Below are 27,474 nucleotides of genomic sequence, written 5' to 3'. Positions count from 1 at the left end.
AATCATCTCAAGATAAAGCAAGTGTTGCAGTCTTGGCTGCATGGTATCAGTTCACTAGCCTTGATTAAGGATTATTAAAAAACATGGTAGATAAGCTAACAATATTTTTTTAACATAACATTGAAATATAACATATTGCATTTTGCCATAACAGGCCCCCGATCTATATAATGGACTACTGCCAATTTATGGTCCCCATGAATGAGCTAATTCCATCATAACCAAATCCCAAGAATGATTTCATTAAACTAAATAGCAAAATTTCCTCTAAATGAAGATGACTGATATTTGAATTAAATAAACCATACAAATGCAATACTTCATTAAACCACTGATAATGTAAAACATCATATAATTGTTCATTAAAATTCATAAAATGTGGAAGTTCTATATTGAATACAAGTTTACATAAAAATAAATCTTTATTCTTAATCCTACATAGCAAAAATGTTACAGGCACCCAGCTACCCATTTCCTCCCATTTACCTCTACTAACAAATCTACAAGACAGTATCAAAACTTACTTAAACAAAGTTTAAAGAAGTGGTGAGCATTTTTCCATAACATAAGCAGCCCTACCCATGGACATGATCCAGCTAAAAGTATATGAAGATTATGAGCTGTAATCTACACAAACAATTAGGCATTATAAATGTGTGGTTCTTTCTCAAAGGACTCAATTTTGTTCTTGGCTACAATTATTTTTTTATACACATCCGAGTATTATAGTTAAATGAAGAATCAAGCAACTTATTCAAACACTTAACCCTCAGTAGATATCTTTACATATCCACATTCTTTCAAGAATTTTAACCTGTAACCAAATGTTCTATTAGGCCTTCGATACTTAAAAAAATGCTTCTTTTTTCAAAAATACTATGTCACACATCTACACCTATAATCAATACTAAAAAAATTAAAATGTTAATAGCTGAATCACATGAGCAAAATTACGAGGATCTCAATGCCAGTTTTGCAGCGTTGATGCCACTTTCGGATATATAACATTGGCCTTGCATTCCTTACTGGCACAGGTAGGTGTGGTCATGGTATGACAACTGGCATTTCTAGCAAATAGTGTAAGAGAGGCACCATTAGGTGAATGGCTCTGTGGAACTTCCATACACGGAAAGGAAAGTTGAAGGGTAGAGATTTGATCACTAACAATGTTGGTAGAGGTGATAAGGGTAGTGGAATTGTTGGTCAGCTGGGTAGAAGAGGCTTCACTAGAATAGACTGGAAAGGTGGAAGGAGATGACCCTACCAACTGTGATGGTGGTGATGATGATGGTTGTGACGGCCATGGGTAGTACTGCCACCTATTTCAAGAAAGAAGGGCACGGATTTCCTTATGCACATGACATAGGAAGTCGACATAGCTTGGGGCACCATACAAGCTCTTGTCCTCCACCAAGTAGTTCCGCATCACTACCTCATGTTTGCTCTGTTGTGGAACTACGAACAACTGTAAGGGTAAATGAAATGTAATATTAATGTAATATCCACAAACATGTGCAATTGTCAGAAATGTAAGCACTATTTTGAAAAGGTAAAACAAGGATCAATATCTTCCACAGTACCCAAGTACAAATTTGCTATAGACTGTTCTTTCAATTGCTATCCCACTTACCACAATTCTTTTCCCTTGTGCATTAGATGGCTTGCAATTTTTGTGTTGGTACTAAACTAGACTGAATTATGCAGGATATACTCCTATTTCTGGTAGTACCTTAGGAACGATGAGGATCATAGTATATATATACCGACGCACAATGAAATTAGAATGTACAAATCTGAACTACAGTATTGAGCTTGCCACCGGAAAACTATTTATTACTCGAGTTAGTTTAGTTTGTCAAAGCAACACAACCTAACCTCCCTAGGCTTAATACACAATATCTCAGGCCTAATATAGTACATGTGTGTGCGCTATACTAGTCCTAGGAATATTAAAGTGTGTTTTAGCTTTATTTATTTTAAAAGAATTCCTTACTAGTCAGTATACAGTACTACTACCTAAAAGCTAAGAACGTACGAATTCTGACTATTGACGATCGTCACAATAGGTACTATCTAAATAGGAGGATGGGTTGAATTATGCTGTCAACTATTTTATACAAGGTATACAATCGACTTGAGAATGGTCCAGGACGGACCGAAATGTCGTCGTCCCTTTACTTTCTATTGTGTAGTTTGGTCAACAAGGTATACAATATCTCAAGATTCTATGCCAGGCCATCACAAAGAATGAACAGTTCTAGAAAAAAATGTGTCAATAGAATCTCGATTTCTATTGTTTTTCATGGAAGGAAAGAAGGTTTGGAAAGCCTTCCTTCTATAGAATGCTTTCCAAACATTCTGCATTTAATCATTTTAGATATGCACACATTAGACAAAATACTTTGTATAGGTGCAATGTCTGATATTTCTAATTTATTATGGCTAAAATTACTAGGCATATGTGAAAGATGCACAAGGTGAGTGGAGTGGTAGGCAGCCAGCAGTAAGTGATGAGGGACAGTGGCATCCTGTTGGATGCCACTGTCCCTCATGTTTATTTGCTGGATTTGTGTATTTAAATGTTATTTTGTATAGTGTTAACTGTCCCTTGCATGGTTGTGCTGTGATCTCCTAAGTTGGAAGATGGTGTGCTAGGCATGGTGTGCACCCATTGACTAATGCCTAGATAAACTTGGGCACCGGAATTTTGTTTTCCCTCCTCAAAACAGATCACCAGAGCCATCTAGGAATGAAACATGCAACCAAACACCCTCCCAGACTTCTAAACAACTCACTGTGCAAAATCATCTCTAGGTGTTCTGAGTATTGTGCTTTGTGCATGAAAACTTTCATTTGCTGAAGAATTCTATATACCGGGTATTTGTCTGCTTGTGTAGCAAGTGAATTAATTGCAACTTACTTGCAACACAGAGGGTTGTTCTGGCAAATATTTACAAGTTACTGCTTATTACTATTTCAGCAAGCACTTTACTACTGTGGCAAGCATTTACAAATCAATAATTACCATGTCAAACATTTACAAGTTACAGCTTATAATCATGGCAAGCATTTAATGCCAAAACACCACCAAAAAGACATACAAGACTCTTCCCACACACTCACACACTTAGGTGACATTTTTGTTCTTACCCTGACATGTTTATTCCGTTGAGAACGAATAGAAGCAATGATGTCACACACTCGTTTCGACACAGGATTGTCGAGCTCGGGTAATTCTGCCATCACAGGGTCCAACTGATGGGGAGCATTTACCCCAAAGACATCCATCAACCAAGCTGGAGAGGTATTTGACCCAACCCATATAAACATCTGCACACCATTCTCCAGTAGAAAGACACCTTCAGGATGAAGTTTATCATACGATGTTCGGAGCGGTGAAGGGATCCCCGTATTCTGTAAGAGAGATTTACTGTACATTAACTGAACACGCGAAGTTTACGAGTTCTAACTCAATTAACCCATTAACTGAATTCAGTAATGGGTTCATTTACTACTTCCATCAGTATAAAACTATTTCAGTCTTTCCTGACTAGATAGAGATTACAGTATGCCAACGAGCATATGACAGCCTATTTGCTAGTAAGCATACTAGAAAACCCAATACTTTATACATTAATTTTGTACCACTGGCTTTTACCCACTGTCTCCTGTTTCTACCTATTATTAAAAGCCTGGCAAGTTTATAGTCAATTGTTTTACAGTGCATAGTAAAATTTCTCAAAGAAAAAAGTCTAAGTCTTGAAATGCGTACTTTTATTCCACATGATAATAAATTAAGTGCTGTACAATGCACACCAGTTTGACTGACCCAGTCTGTAGAAATGTAGCAGCGTCCAAAATTAGGAGTGCATTGTAGTCAACGTTAAGCAGAGTTAATAACAGAAGAATTGTGCTTTTTTGTGCACAGAACATTAAATTCAGAGATACTGACCTGTGGATCATCATCAGAGAGTGGAATGAGCCTCGGATACAAGTAAGGAACAGAAGCATCCACAGGCATAGTATTTACAAGATACATTTGCCAGGAGCGTTCATCACAGGGTAGGTCCTGCCCACCACTAATTGCATCAGATTTGCTAAGGCAATTAACATATAGTGGTAGGAGCTTCATCAACTCTGGCAAAATGAGTTGTCCAGCAGAGGATGGGGATGCACAGTTCTTGCGATAGCAGGCCAGTATATTAGCAGTCTTGGCAATCAAAGTATCTTTAACCTGCAAAGATTAGATATATTTAATGTGTACACAAATTACAACTATGCAAATCTGAATTTGCTCAACATTCATGTTACATTATACATAAAATAAACCGTTCTCACTAGTATGCTTTCTTGGTTGCTATACCTAGCAATATTCTAGGACATACACTGCTTCTACCAACCTATACACTATGAAATCATACACTGCTTCATTCTTTAATTCTCTAGCTTCTACAAAAAAATTCTTAGTACCATCCCTAGCTCAAAACTGATGCACACACTTAACTAGACCAAATATTATTTTCCTGGGACATCCAATGGTTGAAATCTAAATGTTTTCAGCAGATACCATAGTGCCAATACAATTCTAATGATCTTTTAGTACAGTAATGGGGGCGTTCATCCCCTCCTCTTCAAAGCAGCATCTCTCGAGTCCTGGTGACTAATTTTACACTAATATATTCAATTGAGAGATGCCATGCCCAATTCCTCTAAGTGAAAATCACAATGAATCTCTCCACTAGAAGTCATTATCTACCGATATTTGTTTCTTATAAAAATTCCAAGTGCTTTGGCATTTGGATTTTATACTAGTAAAAAAAAAATTTATACTACTTTCAATTTATCCCAAGATTCCTACTTTTCTTAGCTCTCATCTCATTTAGAGTATGTAACATTTATCTGTCCAACCACAGGGTAATACAGCCTAATGCTAGTAAGTAATTATCAAAAGAAGGCACCAAGGCTATGTCGTACCATCAAATGTGCACAACAATCATAGGGTGCTAAATATCACTATGGATGCCAATACGAGAACAGAAGCGCATAAGGCGAACGATATCAAAGGTATCCGATTCATCAAGAATTCTATCGAGGGACGGTCTGGAAGCAAGACACATTCGTCCTGGGGCTCGACCAGCGAAATGGGAGGGGATGCAGTGATAAGAGTCGGAGGGTTGGGAAGAAAGCGATGCCTTCTTACCTACCGGGGAGGAAGAAGAAGGGCCAGGCTTAAGTTTCTGACTTAAAGAAACAGGTGTGCCAGCAACAACATACTAGGCAACAGCCTTCATGGTCTCAATGGGAGGAGAACGGGAGCGATCAATATCATTGCTGGGAGGATGATGGACAACAGCCTAGACAGACAGGCAGCATGGAGGACTGGGAAGAAGGCTTGGAGGGAGAAGGGAAAGAAGACACAGGAGACATGGCAGACTAGGAATGGAGGAGGGAAACACCCTCCTCCATTCATAACTTGAAAAGGCTGATGACGACCATGAGGGGGGTAGGGCGAATGTATCAACCTGGAGAATAGAATGGCCTTGTGCTTCAAGGATATGTTTAATATCCTCGTGGCAGTCTTTTAGGTCCCTAACACCAGTCGCAACATGGTGTGGGAGGATAACAGTGGCAATACTGTCATTTAATCGTGCATTTTTGGAGATCCTAACAGGGATCTCCCCCAATGCCGGACAATGCGGCTAAGCGGGCAACTGCACCCTGATAAGGAGCAGCAACGACACTCATACCAGTACAGATGGGGTTAAACGTAACAGATCCACCAAATCAACGAGGTGTTTATAGAGGAAGAAATCATCAGGACATGTAGAATCCAGATGGAGGAGATCAAAGTATTTAATCCATATAGCAGGACCAAACGGCATGGAACGTATTAGCACTGGAAGGAATCGTGCAAGTGCATCTGTGTGGGGGAGGGGGGAGGGTTGCAGCCGAGCACCTCCAGTAAGAGGTGGGGGGGGGGGGGGGGGAAGACAGTGCAGTTATCACAAATGAGAGAAGGAGTCACTCCAGGTGATGAGGTGGTTACCACTGGGGGCTTGGGGTTTAACCCTACCACTGAGGAGGGAGGGGAGCAGAGGGGGGGTAGTCGGGAGGGTCAAAGGAGTAGCTTGGTCTGGGCTAATGTAGAGGGTGCTACAGACCCCGGTCATCCAACACAGTTGACTCGGGGGCTTGGTTGCCCACCCCAAGAGTCCGGGAAGTTGTAAAAGGATCATTTTCATTCATGAATAAGCCCCCATACCCACCATGGAACCACAATTAGAGGATAAGACACCCAACAAGATGGGGGCCCCCATGGATACATCATGAGTATATGCCCAGAATCGCCACCTTAAGAACCGTCAGTCCGTCGAGATCAGGTTCAGCAACGAAGGTGAGTGACAATGAAGGTGTCCCCTCACTCGAAACGTCAAGTACCACAATTCTACAGGTTAATTGTGTGCGCCTCCCAAAACGTCTGGGTGTCAAAACAGAAGATGTTCGAAAGAATACTGTAATCAAGAATGGCAAAAATTTGGCGGTAAATGACAATTAGAAAGAAGAGGGGGAGGAAAAATGCTGGAAGAGGAAAGAGCATTCAGCATAATTAGTGAAGACGGAAGCAGGAGCATAAGGCTTCAAAAGGACAGAACTATTCCATGGAGTATCACACTCTGGCAGCTGCCAACCAAGCCCCCTCATGACGACAACAGGCTGGAAAGTGAGGGGGGCAGCAAATGCAAGTTGGCTCCACTTTGTGTGAACTGCACCACCCCAACATGCACTTATAAAATTGACTTCATTTAACAAGTCACCTTAATCAAAAACACCATTCACTTCTTAATTCTCATCTTTGATAGATCCTTGAACAGGGCACAATAAAATTTTAACACAACCAAGTAAGTAATTATCAAAAGAAGGCACCAAACCGGGAAGGCTATGTAGCACCGTCAAATGCGCAGAATAATCAGAGGGCGCTAAATATCACCAAGGATGCCAATACGAGAACAAAAACGCATAAGACGAACGGTATCAAAAGTATCCGAGTCACCAAGAATTCTATTGAGGGACAGGTGACCCCGAGGGGCGGTCGGAAAGCAAGACACACGCTCGTCCTGGAAGTCAGGACATTCAAGAAGGACATGCACGACCATAAGAGGGACAATGCAACTAGGACAATAAGGAGCAGGGCGGCGCTCCATCAAGTGACCATGGGTTAAGTGAGTATGGCCAATACGCAACCTCGCCAGAGCTGTTTCCCCATCGCCGGTTATGGTGGTAGGAGGATGGCCACGAGGAAACAACATTTAAGAGTACGTAGTTTGTTACCAGTAACAGACGACCAAGAAGCCTGCCAACGGGTAAGGACGGAGGAATGGATAACCGGGTAAAAGTTGGAATATGGAATACCTTGATGAGAGATGGGACAAGAGCGGACAGCTTCCTTGGTGGCAGCATCCGCATGCTCATTTAAAGACACGCCAATATGGCTGGGAACCCAACAAAACTCAACCGACTTAAATTTACTGTGAACAAGAAACAGCCAATGCTGGATCTTGACAACTACTGGATGAACCGGATTAAAGGACCCGAGAGCCATGAGAGTACTACGAGAGTCAACAACAACTACAAAGGAAGACTGACAACGAGAAAGCAAGAGACGAAGAGCATAGAGAATAGCATAAAGCTCCGCTGTAAAGATGCTAGTCTCCGGAGGTAAGCGACACATAAGTGCGATCAGGAAAAACAACAGTAGCCAACACCGTCTGCAGACTTTAACACAACCAATTTTTACCTTTTAACCAAAGATAAATTAATTCTGACATTCTTTCACAATCATTTTCAGCAATAATTTGTTACCTAATTTCATGAAAACCCCACTAGTGTCAATTTATTAACTAGATATATCATGTTTAATTTGCATCAGGACAGCCTAGAAACAATTATTCCTTTTGACATACTGTATCAGGATATGAACAAGAATGTAATTAAGAGGGTGTACAACTAGACATGTTTAATGCAACCACACCTTTCCTCCGATTAAAATGTTTCTAAAAGCAATACCGACTTGTCTTGGAGCACAGTACGTAATCATTTTAACATTTTAAACCAATATACAAAGACCACAGATATTACTAAAATAATGTGAACTAAAGGGACCTAAAACTGGAAATTCATAACTAGAACACAATCCTATATGATGATCAACTTAATGGACATACACCAACTCACCTGCTTGGCATTTGTTTCTAATAATCTCACAATGGACTGCTTGCTATAGAAATTCATCAGTGTATCAAGGTCACAATTCTTGAATAAATCGGCCATCTGCATGCACACGCCAAGAGCCATATTGATAATCCGAAGTCGTCTTTGTCCACTACACGATGTATACAGTAGAGCAGCTTGTATGTACACACCATCCTCCTCCGTCAACTTGTCATCATGTTTAACTTCGATGGCTATAGCCTTACTGGAGTCTATACTTGCTAGCTCTACATCAGTTGTATTAGACATGAAAAAGTGACCATAGAACTCCACTGGCCTGACTCCTTGCGAGGTCCTAACTCTCATCACAGCATCAAAGGCAATATCACGCCCAATGTTAAGCTTAAGGTCATTTAAAAACCTAGGACCATCTTTATTAGACTGAAAGAAAGTATACTTATAGCACTGGCCTCCTGTCAATCTAGCCACTTGTCCAATTGTGGCCAAATCAACATAACTATCATTAAAAATATACAAATCTACAGAACATCCAGCTGCTACAAGATCTTGTCCCAGGTTGTTGTAATAAGTATTTTGTGGATTTAACACCGTCTTCTCCTTTTCAGTTCCAAGTAGTTTTCTATCTTCTCGCATCTTTAGGCTACCACCTCCACTGCCTACTGGTAAAGATGAATGAAACACAAATAGTTTTCCTACTCTACCACAAGCCCTCAAGGCCTCCATGCCAGCACGAATTGCACTGGAGAGTGCACCCGAGGTTTCTCGCGTAGCTTTAAAATTTTCGGGAATGCATTCCATAAGTTTGTCAATATTATCAGCAGCATCCTTTGCATCAGACAAAACACCTCCAGGAACAGGGACAAACATATCATCACGATCACACAACACACACATTTCTGGAGCCTGTCCATCAAGCTTGTAAAAGTGGACATTAGATTCGTAAGTGATGAAGCCAACTTTCATGTTCGACTCGGGGGATTTAGTACCATTAATGCAATCCCGAGGCAGGTGCTTTAAGATATCTTTCATGCTTTGGCACAAGAGCGGAACAATACCTCGCTGCATCATCAGCTGGTTAATTTCTATTATGAATATAAATGCTGGTTCTTTGGGAAGCGTCTTCTCCTGCAAAAAAATAGAGGAACAATTTCACATTTATATAAACATAATTACTTTAAGTTAGGGAGAAAGGCTGGAGATGAAAAACGAGAGCGGGATGACATAGGACAGATGGGGAAAGGGAGGGTGGGATAGATGAATGGACACACATGAGGAGAGGGAACGAGGGAGGTAGACAAGGGAAGGATAAAAACAGCACAAGGACTGGAGGAAAAGTGAATCCTAAATTAGAAAAAAATAACTGACATTCTACATAAACTCCAAATATAAAATCATGACAATGCACCAATATCCCACTCTCAACTGAGGCTGCTCCATTATTTCAGACAATTCTACAGCTTCCACCATCTCATATTATAAAGTTTACCATCAGTTAGTAGCTAAGATGTAGAGATGAAGATGTTATAACAAAGCAAATCAACCTAACAAACTTCGTCCCCAAACTAGTCACACACTTTTGGACATCCAAGTTGCCAGACAAAAGTTCCTCAAGTTCAAGCTTGTCTTATGAATACCAAGAAGCCATAGTATTCACCAAACACAAGAATGTCCAGAAAATTAAGAACACCAATTCAGCTGCCAAGGCTGTTAACAATCATGTAAATGCTGATGGCAGATGGCTGTGGTTTTTCACCCTCCCGGGCTAGTTAGGGATGCCATTCTCCCCAATGAGGTATTTATTTCTTATCAAATCACCTCGCACAATTCAGGTGTATGTACTAAATTGATTTACACATCAATAAAATTATATATTAAAAAATAACCCATTTATAATAGATTATATACTAACAATGATTATACACAAATTTGTCACAAGTGGGGCCTCATGTCCAAACAGAAAGCTCTCTGGTCAGTCCACTCACAACCTAGATACACACTGTCCACACAATTTTCTTAAGCTTTGGACTACGTGATGCAAATATAACAGCTCAACAATGGAAAGCCAAGAACTTAGCAAACAGATGGCCGATGATAGCTCCTCAATGTCAAGCTAACACAGGTAATTTGATTGCTAAATTCTTGGCTTTCTATTGTTGAGAACACTTGCTGTTGGAGTACAGATGACATGTGTTAGTGCAAAAGTGTTAACAACCTACACAACAGACTCTGCAAACCATCTCCCAGGATGAAACTGACCAGCAAAAGCTGATGGATATTAAACATCCTCTATCTTGTCTATGGCAAGTAAAATTGAGAGCCGTGTCAATGTGTAGCCTGCTAAACGACAAGTTGAAATACAAAACCCAATAAACACTAAGGCTGCATAAAAATAGGTTTGATACATCCTACTGGCCCAAATGACAGAAGTCATCTCAAATTAGATATCTGCACTAGATAAATCTATTTTTGGTCAACATTACAATGTCTTCTAAAAAGGATATCCATATCAATGAATGCCTGACCAGGAACAGGCAGGCACTCTTCTACCATTTGCACCAAGTTCATAAGCAAAACCAAGAAATGATTTAGCAATGTTATTATTTTATTAATATTTTATTAATATTTTATTAATACAGTATATTAGAGATAGGAAAAATTAAAATCTATCGCATGGAAAACTTTTGAAATAACAAATGAGGGTAACCTCACAAAATTACTAGTCCACTGTGGCCTATCAAAACAACTTGATCCTACCATTGCCCCATCTTACATAACCCCACGTACCCTGACCATGCCCTATCTACACTTAACCTCCAATGTACTATAATTATACATTTCCCCACATTTCTGTTTTAAGCAGCTACAGTGTATTCATAGATGAAAAGCAGCATTCACTGAAAACTCAGCTGAATTAAGCATATTCAAATAACCATAACTGGTGGTGCTAAAGCCATCATTTAACTATAATAGCCTTTTTATTGTGACTATTGTAATACGAGCAATAAATGATACAGCAAAGCTTACCAACAATGAAGTTCATCTTACCCGGCAGTACTCTGAAGTCGCAACAAATTCATAGGTGCCACAACATAATTCTGGTCGCTGAAATTTATCTGCACGTGACCCTTGGCCATCCATGTGGCAAAAATATTCTTTCGGCACTTCAACCACACCTCGGCACAGCTTGCACTGATATCTGCAACAAAATTATTTTGCTCAATGTTGGGACCGAAACGCGGATGCGAGGGAAGAGGGTTAAGGGACCAAGCCGGGGATGGGAAGGGGGAGCCAGGGACGCAACTGAAGGGGGAGAAGGGGGGGGGAGCCAGGGACGCAACCGTGAAGAGGGGGGGGGGAGCCAGGGACGCAACCGTGAAGAGGAGGGGGGGGGGGGGGGGAACAGGGACGCAACCGAGAGGGGGGAGCCAGGGATGCTACCGAGAGGGGGGGGGGACAGGGACGCGACCGAGAGGGGGGGGGAGCCAGGGACGCGACCGAGAGGGAGGGGATGAGGAGCCAGGGACGCGACCGAGAGGGGGACGGGGGATGGAGCCAGGGATGCGACCAAGAGGGGGAGGGGTGGAGCCAGGGACGCGACCGAGAGGGGGAGGAGCCAGGGACGCAACCGAGAGGGGGAGGAGCCAGGGACGCGACCGAGAGGGGGGAGGAGCCAGGGACGCGACCGAGAGGGGGGAGGAGCCAGGGACGCGACCGAGAGGGGGGAGGAGCCAGGGACGCGACCGAGAGGGGGGAGGAGACAGGGACGCGACCGAGAGGGGGGAGGAGACAGGGACGCGACCGAGAGGGGGGAGGAGACAGGGACGCGACCGAGAGGGGGGAGGAGCCAGGGACGCGACCGAGGGGGGGGGGAGCCAGGGACGCAACCGAGGGGGGGGGAGCCAGGGACGCAACCGAGGGGGGGGGGGAGCCAGGGACGCGACCGAGGGGGGGGGGGGAGCCAGGGACGCGACCGAGGGGGGGGGGAGGAGCCAGGGACACGACCGAGGGGGGGGGGGAGAGGAGCCAGGGACACGACCGAAGGGGGGGGAGAGGAGCCAGGGACACGACCGAGGGGGGGGGGGAGAGGAGCCAGGGACACGACCGAGGGGGGGGGAGAGGAGCCAGGGACGCGACCGAGGGGGGGGGGGGGAGAGGAGCCAGGGACGCGACCGAGGGGGGGGGGGGGGGAGCCAGGGACGCGACCGAGGGGGGGGGGGGGAGGAGCCAGGGACGCGACCGAGAGGGTAAGAGCCAGGGACGCAACCGAGAGGGTAAGAGGCAGGGACGCAACCGAGAGGGTAAGAGGCAGGGACGCAACCGAGAGGGTAAGAGGCAGGGACGCGATGGAGATGGGATGGGATAGTAGCCAGGGATGTGGCCGAGAGTTAGGGGTTCAGACATGCAAACCCTGTGGAAGGTAATGGGGGGAGGGGGGGCAGGAAATGAGAGGTGGGAAGAGCAGGGAATGGGAATCAAGTAATTTAAGGATTTAAAGAGGGTTATCACATTTGGTGAACATCATTATCGAGGAGGATAAGGAATTCTTTGTTTCATATTTCAATTTATACCATAATTTGAATTTTCTAAATAGTAAATACCTGTATAGTACTGCAGTTATTGGAAAGCCAAGAAACAGCAACTTCACTGAAGTTATAGTTCTAAAGATGACCTACAAACTATATAACAGATTTGTGAACAAATGAAACTATAAACAAAAATTATACTTCACAAATGTTTACAAGCCACTTACTTCCGACCACCATCCATGAACTGCATCAGTGGACTCATGTAGGCCTTGCATCTGTTGCATCTGACAGGTCCAGTTTCCAAGCTGGTTCCTATATAGAGGGGGCTATCTGTACTCTTGACCTCTGCGAGCGGACTAATTACAAGACCAAAAGGAACATGTGTTTGCTTCATCAACTCTGGAGTGTGGGGAATACTGTACATTGTTGACCTCAAATGGTGAGGAGAAGCATTGCCTCCATCTCTCACACTAAACTCTGTGGTAACCAACGGTGGCACTTGACCCTTCATGTTGGTAATAAATTCTCCGCTTCTGCACTGTGAATCTTCCTCCATCACCTGTAAGGGGCTCGGCATGTCGTCGGGATTGAGACGGCGCCCCTGACCTTGTAGACCACTACCGGGGTAACCACCTGCTGCTGCTGGTGCTGGACCACCAGCACTGCCTGGGTACCTTGCCTGCATACCATTTACAGGAGGGCCACTCTGGCTTGATGGAGGCACCATTCCAGATTTATGCCCTGGAGTCACACCTGTTTGAGAAGAGGGAGCACCAGGGCCAGGGGGCATGCCAGGTCCGGGACGCATGCCTGGTCCGGGGGGCATGCCTGGTCCGGGGGGCATGCCTGGTCCGGGGGGCATGCCTGGTCCGGGGGGCATGCCTGGTCCGGGGGGCATGCCTGGTCCGGGGGGCATGCCTGATCCATGACGCATGCCAGGTCCGGGTGGCATGCCTGGTCCGGGAGGCATGCCTGGTCCGGGAGGCATGCCTGGTCCGGGAGGCATGCCTGGTCCGGGAGGCATGCCTGGTCCGGGAGGCATGCCTGGTCCGGGAGGCATGCCTGGTCCGGGAGGCATGCCTGGTCCGGGAGGCATGCCTGGTCCGGGAGGCATGCCTGGTCCAAGGGGCATTGTTGGTCTGGGGGGCATGCCGGGACCTGGGGGCATGCCGGGTCTGGGGGGCATACCGGGTCCGGGGGGCATACCGGGTCCTGGGAACATGCCGGGTCCTGGGGGCATGCCAGGTCCGTGATGCACACCTGGTCCAGGGGGCATGCCAGGTCCTGGGGGCATGCCAGGTCCTGGGGGCATGCCAGGTCCGGGATGCACACCTGGTCCTGGGGGCATGCCAGGTCCGGGATGCACGCCAGGTCCTGGGGGCATGCCAGGTCCGGGATGCATGCCAGGTCCGGGATGCATGCCAGGTCTGGGTGACATAGTCGACCCTGGTGACATGCCAGGCCTTGCTGCTCCTGATGAAGCTTGAGAATAAGTCGGCTGAGACTGTCCTGTTGGTGCCATTGACTGACTGTATGTCTGTTGATTTCCACTAGAAAAGCCAGATGAAGACAATGGTGGAAATCCTGAATGACCTCCCCCAGTGGTGCCTGCCATCGATGGTGGGTGAAGTTTTGACTGATATTCTGCTGTGGGTCCTCCCACTGATGAGGGTGGGAAGCTTGGCTGGCTGGCCCCTGGATGACCTGCCATTGATGACTGGAATCCTGCTTGATTCCCTCCAGAAGACCCTACCATAACTGATGGTGAATAACACTGTCCCCCCATTCCTGGTTGTGAGGTATGGACATCTGCTGACATTTGAGATGTAGCAGAATTTGCCTGCACATTCTCTCCAGGGCCTAATCCCATGGAAGAAGTTGCAGGTGGTGGCTTTGGAGAGTGACCAGGAGTGGATGATGGTGTGGGTCGCTGTCCAGCATGGCCACCAGTGGGAGGATCAGATGTGTGTCCTGTAGAAGGACTAGACATGTGCCCAAGTGGAGGTCTAGATGAAGGTCTCATTGCTGGTCCAGGTGGAGGTCCAGTTACAGAGCCAGTGGAAGGAAGACCATTTGCCATCGAGTTTGGTCCCGCTGCCGACACTGGAGCCAATTTCACAGGTGGCTAGAAAGTAAGTGTATTTATTAGTTACAACTGTGTCTAGCATTTCCATGGTAATTTATAATAATCTTTTTCCCATTCCACTTTTTCAATTATGTGATGGGGGAAGCATAAAAAAACAGCATTTGAGTATGCTTTAAGTTATCTACATCTATAAATGGAATGAACATGTGTCTGAGATCGAAGGCCAGACACTGCTATATCACCCAAATTTTTCCTAGTAATTGCCATTGAGTACATGCCCAACATGGGTAGGTCTGGATTGGTGTCAAAGAAAACGATGTAAAGTGACAATGTCACCCACACAAACACTTCACAATACTATGATTGGAATGAATTTTGTTGAATACTGTATTGTAAGCTGTATTGAATACTGTATTGTCCATGCTTACAATTTTGGCACTGATCATGCCAAAATTAAAAAATCCTAATATCCCTTCAACCTCCTAAAAACTTATTTCTTTTTCCCTCAAACTTTATACAGTGTTGAGGAAAATTGTTGAAATGTTCTTTTAGTGTTAAAGTATCAATTAGTGATATTGAAGAACGGGGGGAAAAGGGAGGGTGGATGCGGTGAGGGGGGGAGGGGAATGGGAGGGAGAAGTGGGGGAAAGGAAATGATATAGGACCAGCACCACAGAAAAACACCTAGGTTTAGGTGGGGGGGAGGGGGGGAAGGGGGAAGAGGAAGGGATAGGGGGATACGAGGGGAAAGGTTAAGAGGGGTGGCAGAGAGGGATAGAGGGATGGAGGGACAAGGGGGGAGGGCAGGAGAAGAGTGGAAAAAGGAAGTGAAACAAAAATAGCGGGAAAAAGGGGGTATACAGTTAAATGAAAAAGGAGAAAGTTAGGTTAGAACAAGATAATGAAAAAGAGCAAGAAAGGGAAAAAGAAAAAAGGGAGAGATGGATTAAAGAGAAAAAAAAATAGAAGTGAAATACTTTACTGGCTTGCTGGTAAACTAAGTTTTGCCTTTTTTATGCTATTTTCACCAAATTATTCTTTACACTTAATTCTTATACCAATATATTCACTACTTTGACTTGCTCACCACTTTCAAAACTACTGGATTTATTCACTGTACATAAACTGCAAAAAATGAAGACTCACCCCAGATTGATGCATCATTCCCTGTGGAGGTCCAGCCGGTGGACCAAGACTCATCCCACCCATCTGCTGACTCAATCCTGGTACTTGTGTCGGACCACTCTGGTATGGCCCGGGTCTTGGGGCTAGCATCCCAGGAGGCTTATATGCACCTGTTCAGAATTATCACAAACTTTGTCAATGAAACACACTGCCACTTTAACAAAACTCTTCCCAATCATTGATAAAATATGTATGAAAATATTTACCGCTTTACAAGAATGCTACCATATGGAGGTAGCATTAATGTATATTTTACAGTAAAATTTATCTAGCAGAAGAGCCATACAACAAGAACAAATTAACAAATCTACCACTTACTATAGAAGAACATAAGAGTATAATAATTCTTAAATTATTGTAAAATATGATAACAATATTATAAAAATTGTACTATTATAATAATATTCCCTACTTATAATTATCACCAAGAAACTAATATACATACAATCTTAAAAAATGTAAAAAGACACAGTATATTGCATGAAACACTTTTCTGGAGAGGTGGAACAGCAGCTTCCTGTTGTTAGCTGCACTGAGATAGCTCCATATATGACTCCTCCATCCTAGGAGTCCTTAATAGCCTACAGGAAACCAGAGTTCAAAGCCTGGCTCCCATTACAGAGGGGGCTAACACAGGAAGCAGGAAATTCAGGATCACCGTCACCATAGAAACAATTCCCAAGAAAGGAAGCAAAGCAAAACAGACAACTATGAGGTTCACAGAACAAACAACAAATTCTACAAACAACCTACCCAGTCATTAGGCATACACCCCTAGTTACAGCTGGCAGTACTACGAGAGCTGCCAGCTAGCTCTCCGTGTCACCAATCATCAGTCCTTTGGTGTCAGACATGGCTGTAGTCACCAGCTCTTTGAATCGGTCTGTAATTACCCAAAACTACCCAAATCTACTTCAAGCTACCCAAAGCATTCTAGTATTATGTAAGTACAGTAATAAAGAAATATGATACTGTATTTATTCACTATAATGTTGGTGCTCAAGGTAGAACATGGAAAACACATTTTTTATTCTGAAATAATATAAGTTTATAACGAAATTAGAAGAAATGAGAGGCCATAAAAAGTTGACGATCCTAGCGACAATGTTGTAGAGCGACTTATCCAAGATACAATATATTGTTGTCTAGAGTTATTAAGTTAGGTTCGGATATGTTTGTTAGGTATCCAAATATTAGATATCCATATCAGGAGGCTGTTATGCCAGCAAACACTCTCCAGGCAACAATGTGTCTTGGATAAGTGGCTCCACAACATTGTCGCTTGGACTGTCGACTGGCATTGTCACCAGCAGCTCATTTTTGTCCGATTTCTTTTTGACACTATACTTTTTCAAGAGTAGAAATGTGTTTTTCGTGTTCTACCTTCAGCACCAACATTATAATGAATAAATATATCATTTATTCATTACCAATGTAATGTAAGGAAGCTTTGGGTAGCTTGTTAGGAAGCTTTAAGTAGCTTTGGGTAATTAGACGGACCCCTTTGATTCCCACATATTGTACAGTATGTGTGTTGGCCATCTTTGGGACTAGTGGGGAGGAAGGGGGCAGGGCATTTTCTTGTACAGTTGATCTTTTCAATGTCCAGTGTTTGCTTCAAGTGGGTGTGTATACACATGCCTCACCTGTTGTGCAACATTGAAAATGGTTCATCTCCAATTTTATATTAGCCAATTCCATGTGCAACTAAGTCGCACAAGAAATGAAAAGCACACCAAAACAGGGCAACTGCTTGGACAACATTTGCAACAATGATTCACACTATGAACATGCTCATTGTGTAGATCAATCTGCCAGTTAGCTCCACTGGCTCTCTACCAGATGGTAGCCCCAGTGATACAAGGGTCCCAGGCAGCCACTCCTGTCATTCATGCACCTGATATACTCACAATCACTATCACCATATTTTCACCAGGATCAGAGGCTTAGCACCCCACCCCCATAACAACCCACGCCACAACTACCAAATTAATAGCATTAGACTACAGCAGATTAAAAAAAAGTATCTTGAAGTCAAATTCCACCACTGGATAAAAGTTGCACAACAGGTAGGAGCAGCAGTCAGAAAAGCTAATCAAACCCTTGGAATAATCATGTGTACCTTTGACTAACCCTTACACTGCTCAGGGGTCCTTGGGACATTTACACCCCTGTGCGCAAGAAAAAAAAAATTCAAAAAAATTTTTTCGTCTTCTAAACATGTTAATTTGTCCCCCCTGAGCACGGAAAAAATAAAAAAAAATCGTAAGTGACATATTTTGGGCGCAATTGACCGAGGAAGTCTGGCAAAAAGTGGGCGTTGACAGAGCGGTCGTCAGACCCGGTCAGCGTCACCCGCGTTGACAGATGGGAGTTGCCACAAAGATATTATTACCTAATTGTTTCAATGTCTCCGATTGATTTTTTCTAAAATTTTTTGCAGTAATATTATTCAATAGTGTGTATTGTAATATATTTATATAATAAAAGTGGTTAATAATCGCTATACTCAAAAGTATGATGTGCATATTAGTGATTCAATTATTATGTTTATAAAACTATAAACAAATAGTTTTGCTGCTATTACACTCTATACACAGGTTATATATAAGTATTGGCATGTTTTGGTCACCATAACAAACCACTAAGTTGGTATTGAGAGTCGAAAAGCAACGAGGAGTTACCGCCACACACCAGCCAGCCACTCGCTGCCACTCCCTCAACACACGCACTAAACTTTCTCCCCCAACAATACCATTTGTGGTGTTATTACACTATATACAGATGTTATATATATGTATATATTTTGTTCACCACAACTGTATAGCTAAGCTGATATAGTTAGTTCAGGCACTAAGAGTCGTCGCTATACACAGATGGCGGCTGGCGGCTCCCTCACTCTTTCAAAGTCACACGCACTAAACTTTCTACCCCAACAATACCTTTTGCAGTGTTATTACCCTATATACACATATTATATATAAATATCTACATGTTTTATGCACCGTAACTGTACACCTAAGCTTGTAGTGTGCCCAAAGAGCATAGTGGCCACCCTCTAAACAGCTAGACAAATCGTGCAGACGACGTCACCTCCGTCACCCATATGGCTCCTCCCAGCATAATCCTTTTGCTGTTATTACACTAATGCACACATTATATATAAGTATCTACATTCGTGTTCACCATAGAGAACCACTGAGCGGGTATGGTGAATGCAAACAATAACAGGTGGCCATACAGTCAGTAAACGATGCTGTCTCCCTCCGTCTCTCAGCATCACTCCTCCCACAGCGCTAATTATTACAACAATCGTGCTATTATCACAACCCTGGTTATTTATATCACAGTCATTGGTCATCTGTAATATTGTCATCGCTAAATAATAACAATTATATATTTATTTTGACATTTTTCGGCGATGCTGTGGTCACAAGCTGAACATCAATGCTGTTCGCTCATGCTGCGTGCGCCGGCCTTGGTTGCTCCAACAGTACTGTGCCTCTCACACCTGAGAATATTGCCCACGATTTTTTTTTAAAATGGCATCTGTTTACAAGAGCCCTGAGGAAGCTACTGTGAACCCCGTGTAGCCGCGGGCCATTTGAATCAGGCCTGGCACCCTATGGCGTATATATACGCCATGCGCACCATGGGACATGTTACTCAGGGCGTATATATACGCCATGCGCAGTTTAAGGGCTAAGGAAAAAAATTTAATGATTCAAATATAAATGTCTGGTGCACCCCCCATTTGGATTACTGTATAGAGACCATGAGGAGTGGTGAACTCATTTTCAAGACACAGCTGCTCTGTAAAAAGTGATACACCGGGCAACAAGTCATTCCAGACCCAAGTCATCTCTTGTATCAAGAACAGTTGAAGGCCACAGGGCTAACACCACCACAAACCAGGCATGACAAGGTGGATCTCATCGAAACTTAAAATACTGAACAAGTTAAAGAGATGTTGATCTGGACTATTCAAAAGGTCAGATGTAACACAAGCAAGGAACAACAGTTTCAAGCTCAATAAGCCACAATGTAGGACTGAGAACAGGGGATGCTTTAACCCACAGGGTTATAACCACATGGAACCACCTACCCTCCAAAGCCGTAATTGCCAGAACTGCTAATTTTTAAAATCTAACTAGAAAAGATCAAGGCAAATGGGGTGGGGAGTTCTTCGACAAGCTGCCAGTTTCCTGTCCTCATTAAGGCCACTAGGGTTAGTGGCCCCCAGGTAACTCGGGTAAACCCCATTTGCTTTGTTAGGGAGGCAATTTGTGCGCAATACTGTACTGTACTAGTAAACAACTTATAAAAACATTCAAAATATACTCTAAGGAGCTATATATACAGCCCACAAACACTTCTGCATTGTATGGCATCAATGCAGAAGTGTTTTAAGTACTGCATAAATTAAATCCACCAAGGCATTTAAAAAATATTTGGGCCTGAAAAATCTGATTATATTTACTAAGAGGGCAACATCTACTGGCCTTACTGTATATGGTTTTCTTTTGCAAAACACCTATAAGGATGCTGAACTAAGTAACAAGTACCAATATTTTATCTAATTAATATATTTTCTTCAATATAATTCTGCAGTGAAACCTGCCACGACTAGACACCCAGTAGCCAAACTGATATGTCCTGAAATTGTTTCTTAAATACTAGTGTAAATACTCTGCTGGAAGCAAGGTGGCTGAGTGGAATGTCACTGACCTCCCACCATGGCTGCCTGGGCTTTCATTCCAGACCTGGGTCAATCTAGTCGATATAAAGGAAGGATTTATGTCTTGGCCTTAACATGGCGAGTTGCTCTGGGTATTTTGAATTACTCCACCTTCTCAAACGGCTACATAGGCCTCCATCTGTGCTATGAAGAACAGCTAATATAAGCATCAATTCTTGTTTCAGAATGCACAATATATATAATTTAAATTAAATAAAGAACTCAAAAGGCTAAGGTTGACTTCCCCAGTTTATATTGACATGTAAATGTCAAATAAGCCAGCAATATGACCACTCATAATGGTCATAATGCTGACTATGTACCACCTTTCCAAAAGGAAAGAGTAGCAGTCTTCAGCTAACACCAGGTTTAATAAAGGACCAACTACATTTTACCCAACACCTGCAACACCACCACCACCTAAGAGAACACAAGGATAAAAATTGGTATAACAAATGACAGACTAAATTGATTTCAGACTGAAATCAATTCTAATACCAACAAGGGGAATGCAAGAGGCAGAAGTGATGACTGCCAGGGTTAACAAAGCCACACACCTAAGGAAATTTATAGGTTAAATTGTCACCAGATACTCCATGGACAGCAGAACAAAAGGTCTGGATGCCAAGGCTCTTTCTGGGCAACAGTATCTGTTAGCTTTACCTTGTCTACCAGATCACAACGAAATTCAAGATATTCTTAAGACCAAAAGTAATGTAAAACAACCACAAAACTATTCCAGGGTGTAACCTAGCAGGTAATCAGAACAGATCCTTGCACAAAGATGAAGTAGTGACTAAACATCTATAAATAACATGCAGTCAAAAATACTCGTTTCATGATAAACACACTTCAATGAGATAAGTGAATCTGAACTAAAAGCACAAAATGGTATAGAAAACCCATGGCATACAATGACAGAAACATTAAACATTATAAAACGAGCAAGCATGAGACCACTATAAAAACTTTCAAAGGATGAAACCAAGTTATTGTAATTGAAAACTGGTCCATGCCTGCCCAACTACCATGAATCTCTGGAAGAATGTGCAGCAAGTCAAGGAACCTTGTTGTGCTGATGCTGCCAGCTTGCAGTTGGTTGATGGAAGAAGTGGTGGTTCATCAGATGTATTTGGGGAGGGGGGGGGGGGGGGGAGGGATAACCCTACGCAGACCCCAAGCTTCTGACTGACCCATTGTTAGTTAGCAAAAGCACTCAATTGGTAGTCAATTGCAAAGCAATGAAGAACTTCAAAGAGCCTGGTTTCATGAATTCCCCTCCTGTAGCTATTCAAGGTTGAATTATTGTAATGTTTCCAGCACCTATCGAGCACTATCTTGACATTGCAAGGACATGTGGAAGGTTACTTGCACAAAATCTTGACCTGCCCTTACTTCATTATCCTGTCCAATGGAGTTAAATGAGGTATTACTTTAGAGAGCAACAGTGTGAATGTTTGAACATTTTCTTTACTTCTTTTTATTGTCTTCTAACTTTCAATTGTATCTGACAGTTGCTGTTTTACCTGCTCAGAACAAAGGATTGAACTATTAGTTCAGCTTTCAGATGTGTGTTACATATAAATTCTCCAAACCTTAATATAGTATTCAATACAAGAATTCTGCAGATTGTATGACTGGAAAAATTAAAAACTTCTACAACCCACAAAAAGACTCCATATGTTCAGTAACTACTTGGAGATGAACAGTAATGCCAGGGTTATAAAACTGGCTGGCATGTCCTCTTATATTTCACTAAATGCCTGCAAATCTGCCTTACCAAGGGAATACAAAGCATTGCCACATGCCAAATACTTTGTAAAACAAAGAACTCGTTACCTAGCTAAATCAAATGATGTACAGTACACACAGATCTAAAGAAAAACAACTGTTAGAAATAACATTTTTATTATGTTTTCCACTCGACATGAAATGCCGGTACAAAAAAAAGGGAAAACAATATTAATACTAGGTTATAACATTAAAGAGGATACACATTACATGAGCTACCCTGAGGCACTTAATTGTTTTTATTTAATAAACCCAATTGAAACTCATTCTTGTATAATTAACTAGAGACTAAGAGGAAGAGGCAGAGGGATGTAAGGACAGGGAGGGCATGAGGAAAGGGGGGGGGGGGGGGGGGGAGTGTGGATACAGGTATTAAGATTTATAGAATGAAACCAAATGACTTAAGACACTATAGCATACCACCTTTGTGATTTAATTTGGAAATTGTGGGGTACTATACAAATACAATTTTCACTGACCTCCAGGAGGTCCTGGTGGACCTTGAGGAAGCATGCCACCTGGAGGCCTTTGATTCACCATGGTTGGGGCTTGTCCATGAAGCATGGCTCTCTTACCAAGCCTGAAAAAAAAACAGTAAATTGAGATCCATCCACTTATGACATTTTAGGCAGACATTACTTTATGACAGCAGCAAAGACTTCACACAACTGACTTTTCATTTGCACAGCTTTCATGTAAGCATGCTTGCTACAAACTCTTGCTTGTGCAAGCAATGATCCATGTGGTCAACATAATTGGGATGTTCTGGTTGTCTATGCAGTAAATTTTTACTGACCCAATGCAGTTTTTACTGGCTCCAACCATTGCTACGTTATCCAAATGGGAGCCAATAAGAGAACCCTGCCATAGAACAACTCCAGTCTTGTCAGAACCTGGAGTATGAGCCGAACCAGAGGGAAAATATAAACTCGAGTATGAGTAAATGTGTATGATTTTGTGTGTCAAGTTTTCCAGTGCATTTTTGTGAGAGGAGCATCCCTGCACTCCACGAGGGAGAGAGGGCCGAGACTCTATACATACAGGGCGAGTGGTGCGAGCCGAGTGTCCACCTCACCGAGGTTATTGACCTGCATTATATCCGAGTGACTGGAACTTTAATTGTTAATCTGGCGAGCGAGAAATTATTCCCTGTTAGTGTATTATCCCCTTCCTGTGTTTTAATAAATGCAATGCACACACTAATTGATTATAAAGTCTTGTCAATTAAAAAATATGTTACTGGCCCCACGTGGTTACTCGTGTCTGAAGTGTTTATAAATGCATAGTGGTCCTACATCCTTGTTTTAAAGCAACATATCTACTGCAAGTAAGGACAGGGTTTCACGTGTTCGTATTCTAGGGTACGGCTTACAAGCTCGTGCCCTTACAATGAGGATATAGACCACTGCTACAAAAGCCAATCAAGGAATGAACCATACACAGTCATCTCACTCTGCTCAAGGTTTTAACCCAGGTCATTCTTACATGCAAGGCGAGCAGATGAGGCACTAACCATTATGTCTGTTATTTTGGTGCCCCTTTAGATAAATATTTCAGTGCAAACTAGATCTTTCCCAAAAATGTGTTCTTATTGGTGGTGGTGATGTGGGTTAGGGGCAGCTACAGCACTGGGTATGTAACCCATAAATCAAAGTATATATAGGAGAAAAATACCAATGACCAAAAGGGAAACTAATTTTCTGCCACAGTGCATCTTAAATGACTGAAAAATGGAAACTTTAGCCTAATTATATAGTACACATTTGTAAATTAGTTTATAGTAGTGTCATTTCCAAGCTAAAACTTTCAAATTTGTCCACTATTGGCATAATTAGTATCAAAATGCAACCATAGGTCAGTTACATCTACCAAGTCATACATAGTCAATCTGTCATATACAAGGTGCCCAAGTATGGCCCATCAAGGACACCACACCATTAGATTTCTATTACGCCTTATACTGGTTACTAAAAGCCATTTTGTTTGGTTACCTTTGCCTCATGATTTTCCCAAAACCAATAAACCACTGTTTACTTCTGGGTCCCCAAGTACTTTAATCTTGCCTCAAGGCCACTTTCTCTAGTGGCCTCAATGATTACAGGATGCCAGCAGCTTGTCAAAGATTCCCTTCCCTTTTTTTCCAGATTTTTTTTTTCAAGCTAGGCTTTAAAATTCGAGAATGTTTTGATATTTACATAAGAGATGCACAGAAGCAGTGCAGATACATTCAGTTACTGGCTACACCAACCAGTGCTTAACGCAGTAAGCAAACATTGCCACACCAAAAGGCAAATACTGTACCACAACTGCAGTCAAAACAGAAGTACCAGAGTATAATGGTAAGACAGTCCTGTGTTGAGTAGAAGCCCACTCACTACACCTTGAGACCACCAACTTCAAGAACAAGACGACACAGATTCAAGCCAAGGGAGAATAGTTGTCAAAACAAAATTTAGAAAGTTTCTTTTGCAGAGTGGTAGACAGTTGGAACAATAAGTGAGGTGGTGGCCAAAACAGTCGGCAGTTTCAAAGCGTTATACTACATAGAGTACTGGGAAGACGGGACACCACAAGCATGGCTCTCATCCAGTAACTACACTTCAGTAATTACCTCAGAGAGGTAATTAGCATGTCAAATATAAATGAGTAGGAGGGACAGAGGTAGATTACAGGAACAATTGGGGGGGGGTTACTATGTCGTGACCACTACAGACATTGTGGCCCCCTCAGGTAAAGTCAGGTAAAGCTCACCCAGACCCCCCCACACACACCACAGTAACGAAATCTGGAGGGAGAGTTGGTCAGCTGTGTGGCTGCCACCACCTCCAGACCTCCGCTAGTGTCCATATTAACCAGTTGTCACCATAATTATGCCTCAGCTTCACCAACTACATCCTTGGGAGACACTGTAGTGAGGGCTTGTGAGGCGTGTGTAACACCTGCACCTTATGTTACGAGGCCAGACCAAAGGTAAACATAGGTCATGACAGCTGTGACCCCACACAGTGACCTCCTCTATAGTGACAGTGACAGCTGCCCCGTCACACGGAGACACGCACCTAAACACACTCGGATAAACGAGTGCTTTAACTGTAGACGAGTTGATGGTGTTGATGAAGTTAGTGAAGGGTGAGGGTGGTGAGGGTGGAGGAGGGGGGCGGTGGAGGTCCCCCAAGTGTCACCCGCAGCCTCTCCGTCTGCCCCTCATCACCCGTCCTCTGCTGCCTCATTACCCTCCCTCACACACTCACACCACACACCATAACCTCCACACACTACTCACCACGCTCTATAATCTTGTAAGGGGAGAGGAGGAGGCAGTAATGGTGCGGTGCGTGGCTGCCGTGTGAGTGCCACGTACCGACTGACTGCGCATGCGTGATGGCGGCCACGTCACGACCACTGACACAAGACTGGCGCGCCGCGTCCCTCTCACCTCCTCCCATTCACCACACATTACTAATACCTCACCCTTAACACACCCTTAATCCTCTACTCGCTGAAACAAACGGCCCTCATGAAGAAACATAAGTGTGTCAGAGAGTGAGAGCCTGGGAGATGGCTGGGTGTGAGAGTCAGCTGGCCTTGGTACGGAGCACTCCGGCCCTCGGTATATGGCTAGTAATCTCAATTAGTTATATAATACTGGTAATTCTTTATGTCATTCTATGCTGACTTAAAGCAGGCAATATTTAATTTATGCCACCTCCAGACGGGCCAGCTATATGTACTGTATAGTCCCCTTTACACTACAAACTTTTAACAAACACAGGATACCTAGGCACGTTCTCATGTACCTGCTCATAAATAATGTAACTGAATTTCCATACGCCGGAGAAAACATTAATTACGACGATTCTTATCAAATGTAGACTCTACATATCTATGGCAGGATTAAAATCAGATATATCAATACAGTATATGTAAAATAAAACGCTATTTAATTCCTTGTCAACCTAAGGTCAGAGGTCAGAAGCTTTGGGCTAGTTTCATTAAACTTTGCAGGGTGACTTGTGGGTGGTGAGGATATCGATTTGTTCTATTAAACTTAGGTATACACAGCAGTATATGCTCCTACCCTATTTTATATGAAGGCTTATAGAGTGTAGATCAAAAGATAGCTATGATTTAATCTAATGTCCGCCCATCTCACAGAAATGTTAGTTATTCATGAAATCAGAAGAGAACATGAAATGAGTCATATCTATTAGCCTGCACTAGCAAACTCTAGGTAGAGCACAAGAATATCTTTTAATATTTGTGAGTGTATGAAGTACTTACACAGATCAAAGTATTTCATACCATTTGTCTGAAATCATTGATAACAGATAACACCTCCACAGGTGCTGGAGAGTGACTTAACTATTTTTCTTATAGTTTACAATTAGAATTATCATCGCTGAGGGATTCATTTCCTGTAGTCACCTGCCACTGATGTCGATATCCCAGCCTAATTCTGGCACTTACAATGTCACACAAAGGGGCCTGATAGCTGAGTGGACAGCGCTCTGGTCTGGTAATCCTAGGGTCCGGGTTCGAGCCCGGTGATGGCAGAAACAAAATGGGCAGAGTTTCTTTCATCGTGATGACCCTGTTCACCTAGCAGTAAATAGGTACCTGGGAATTAGACAGCTGTTAAGGGCTGCTTCCTGTGTGTGTGTGTGTGTGGAAAAAAAATTAATAACAGTTGATCGATTGACAGTTGAGAGGCGGGCTGAAGGAGCAGAGCTTCAACCCCGGCAAGCACAACTAGGTGAATACAGGTGTTTAGTGGATGTTTTATGTTGTCCGTACATATAGTTTTCGGTTCTAAACATATCATAACCCTTTAAATTCGTGCTTTCTGCACTTTGATTGTCAGTGATTGCTCTTCTGCCATGCACCACCACTTGGGCTGGACGGTAGAGCGACGGTCTCGC

The 27,474-nt window shown here is 43.0% G+C and overlaps 1 protein-coding gene across 6 annotated transcripts; it reads right to left on the bottom strand.

The window, feature by feature from the left end:
• Window positions 1-87: 87 nt before the first annotated feature.
• Window positions 88-25,994, bottom strand: Sec24CD (Secretory 24CD). 6 transcript variants are annotated; one of them, XM_069337856.1, is made up of 11 exons: window positions 25,839-25,916; window positions 23,035-23,135; window positions 20,755-20,908; window positions 15,988-16,136; window positions 13,674-14,880; window positions 12,980-13,637; window positions 11,275-11,425; window positions 8,233-9,354; window positions 3,953-4,234; window positions 3,151-3,414; window positions 88-1,465 (listed from the first exon to the last, which is right to left on the bottom strand). In XM_069337856.1, exons 3-11 carry the CDS (start codon window positions 20,780-20,782, stop codon window positions 1,325-1,327), a joined length of 4,002 nt encoding a protein of 1,333 aa, XP_069193957.1. In that variant the 5' UTR covers window positions 20,783-20,908; window positions 23,035-23,135; window positions 25,839-25,916; the 3' UTR covers window positions 88-1,324. The 6 variants fall into 6 exon arrangements, with proteins under 6 accessions (XP_069193957.1, XP_069193956.1, XP_045620690.2 ...); XM_069337855.1 differs by lacking the exon at window positions 20,755-20,908 and having other exon boundaries at window positions 25,839-25,994; XM_045764734.2 differs by having other exon boundaries at window positions 12,980-14,880; window positions 20,755-20,903; window positions 25,839-25,902.
• Window positions 25,995-27,474: the final 1,480 nt, after the last annotated feature.

Source organism: Procambarus clarkii, chromosome 38 (genome assembly GCF_040958095.1).
Source record: "Procambarus clarkii isolate CNS0578487 chromosome 38, FALCON_Pclarkii_2.0, whole genome shotgun sequence".
Taxonomy (NCBI): Eukaryota; Metazoa; Arthropoda; class Malacostraca; order Decapoda; family Cambaridae; genus Procambarus; species Procambarus clarkii.
Note: the sequence above shows the minus strand (reverse complement) of the source record. Positions and strands in the feature narration are given on the sequence as shown.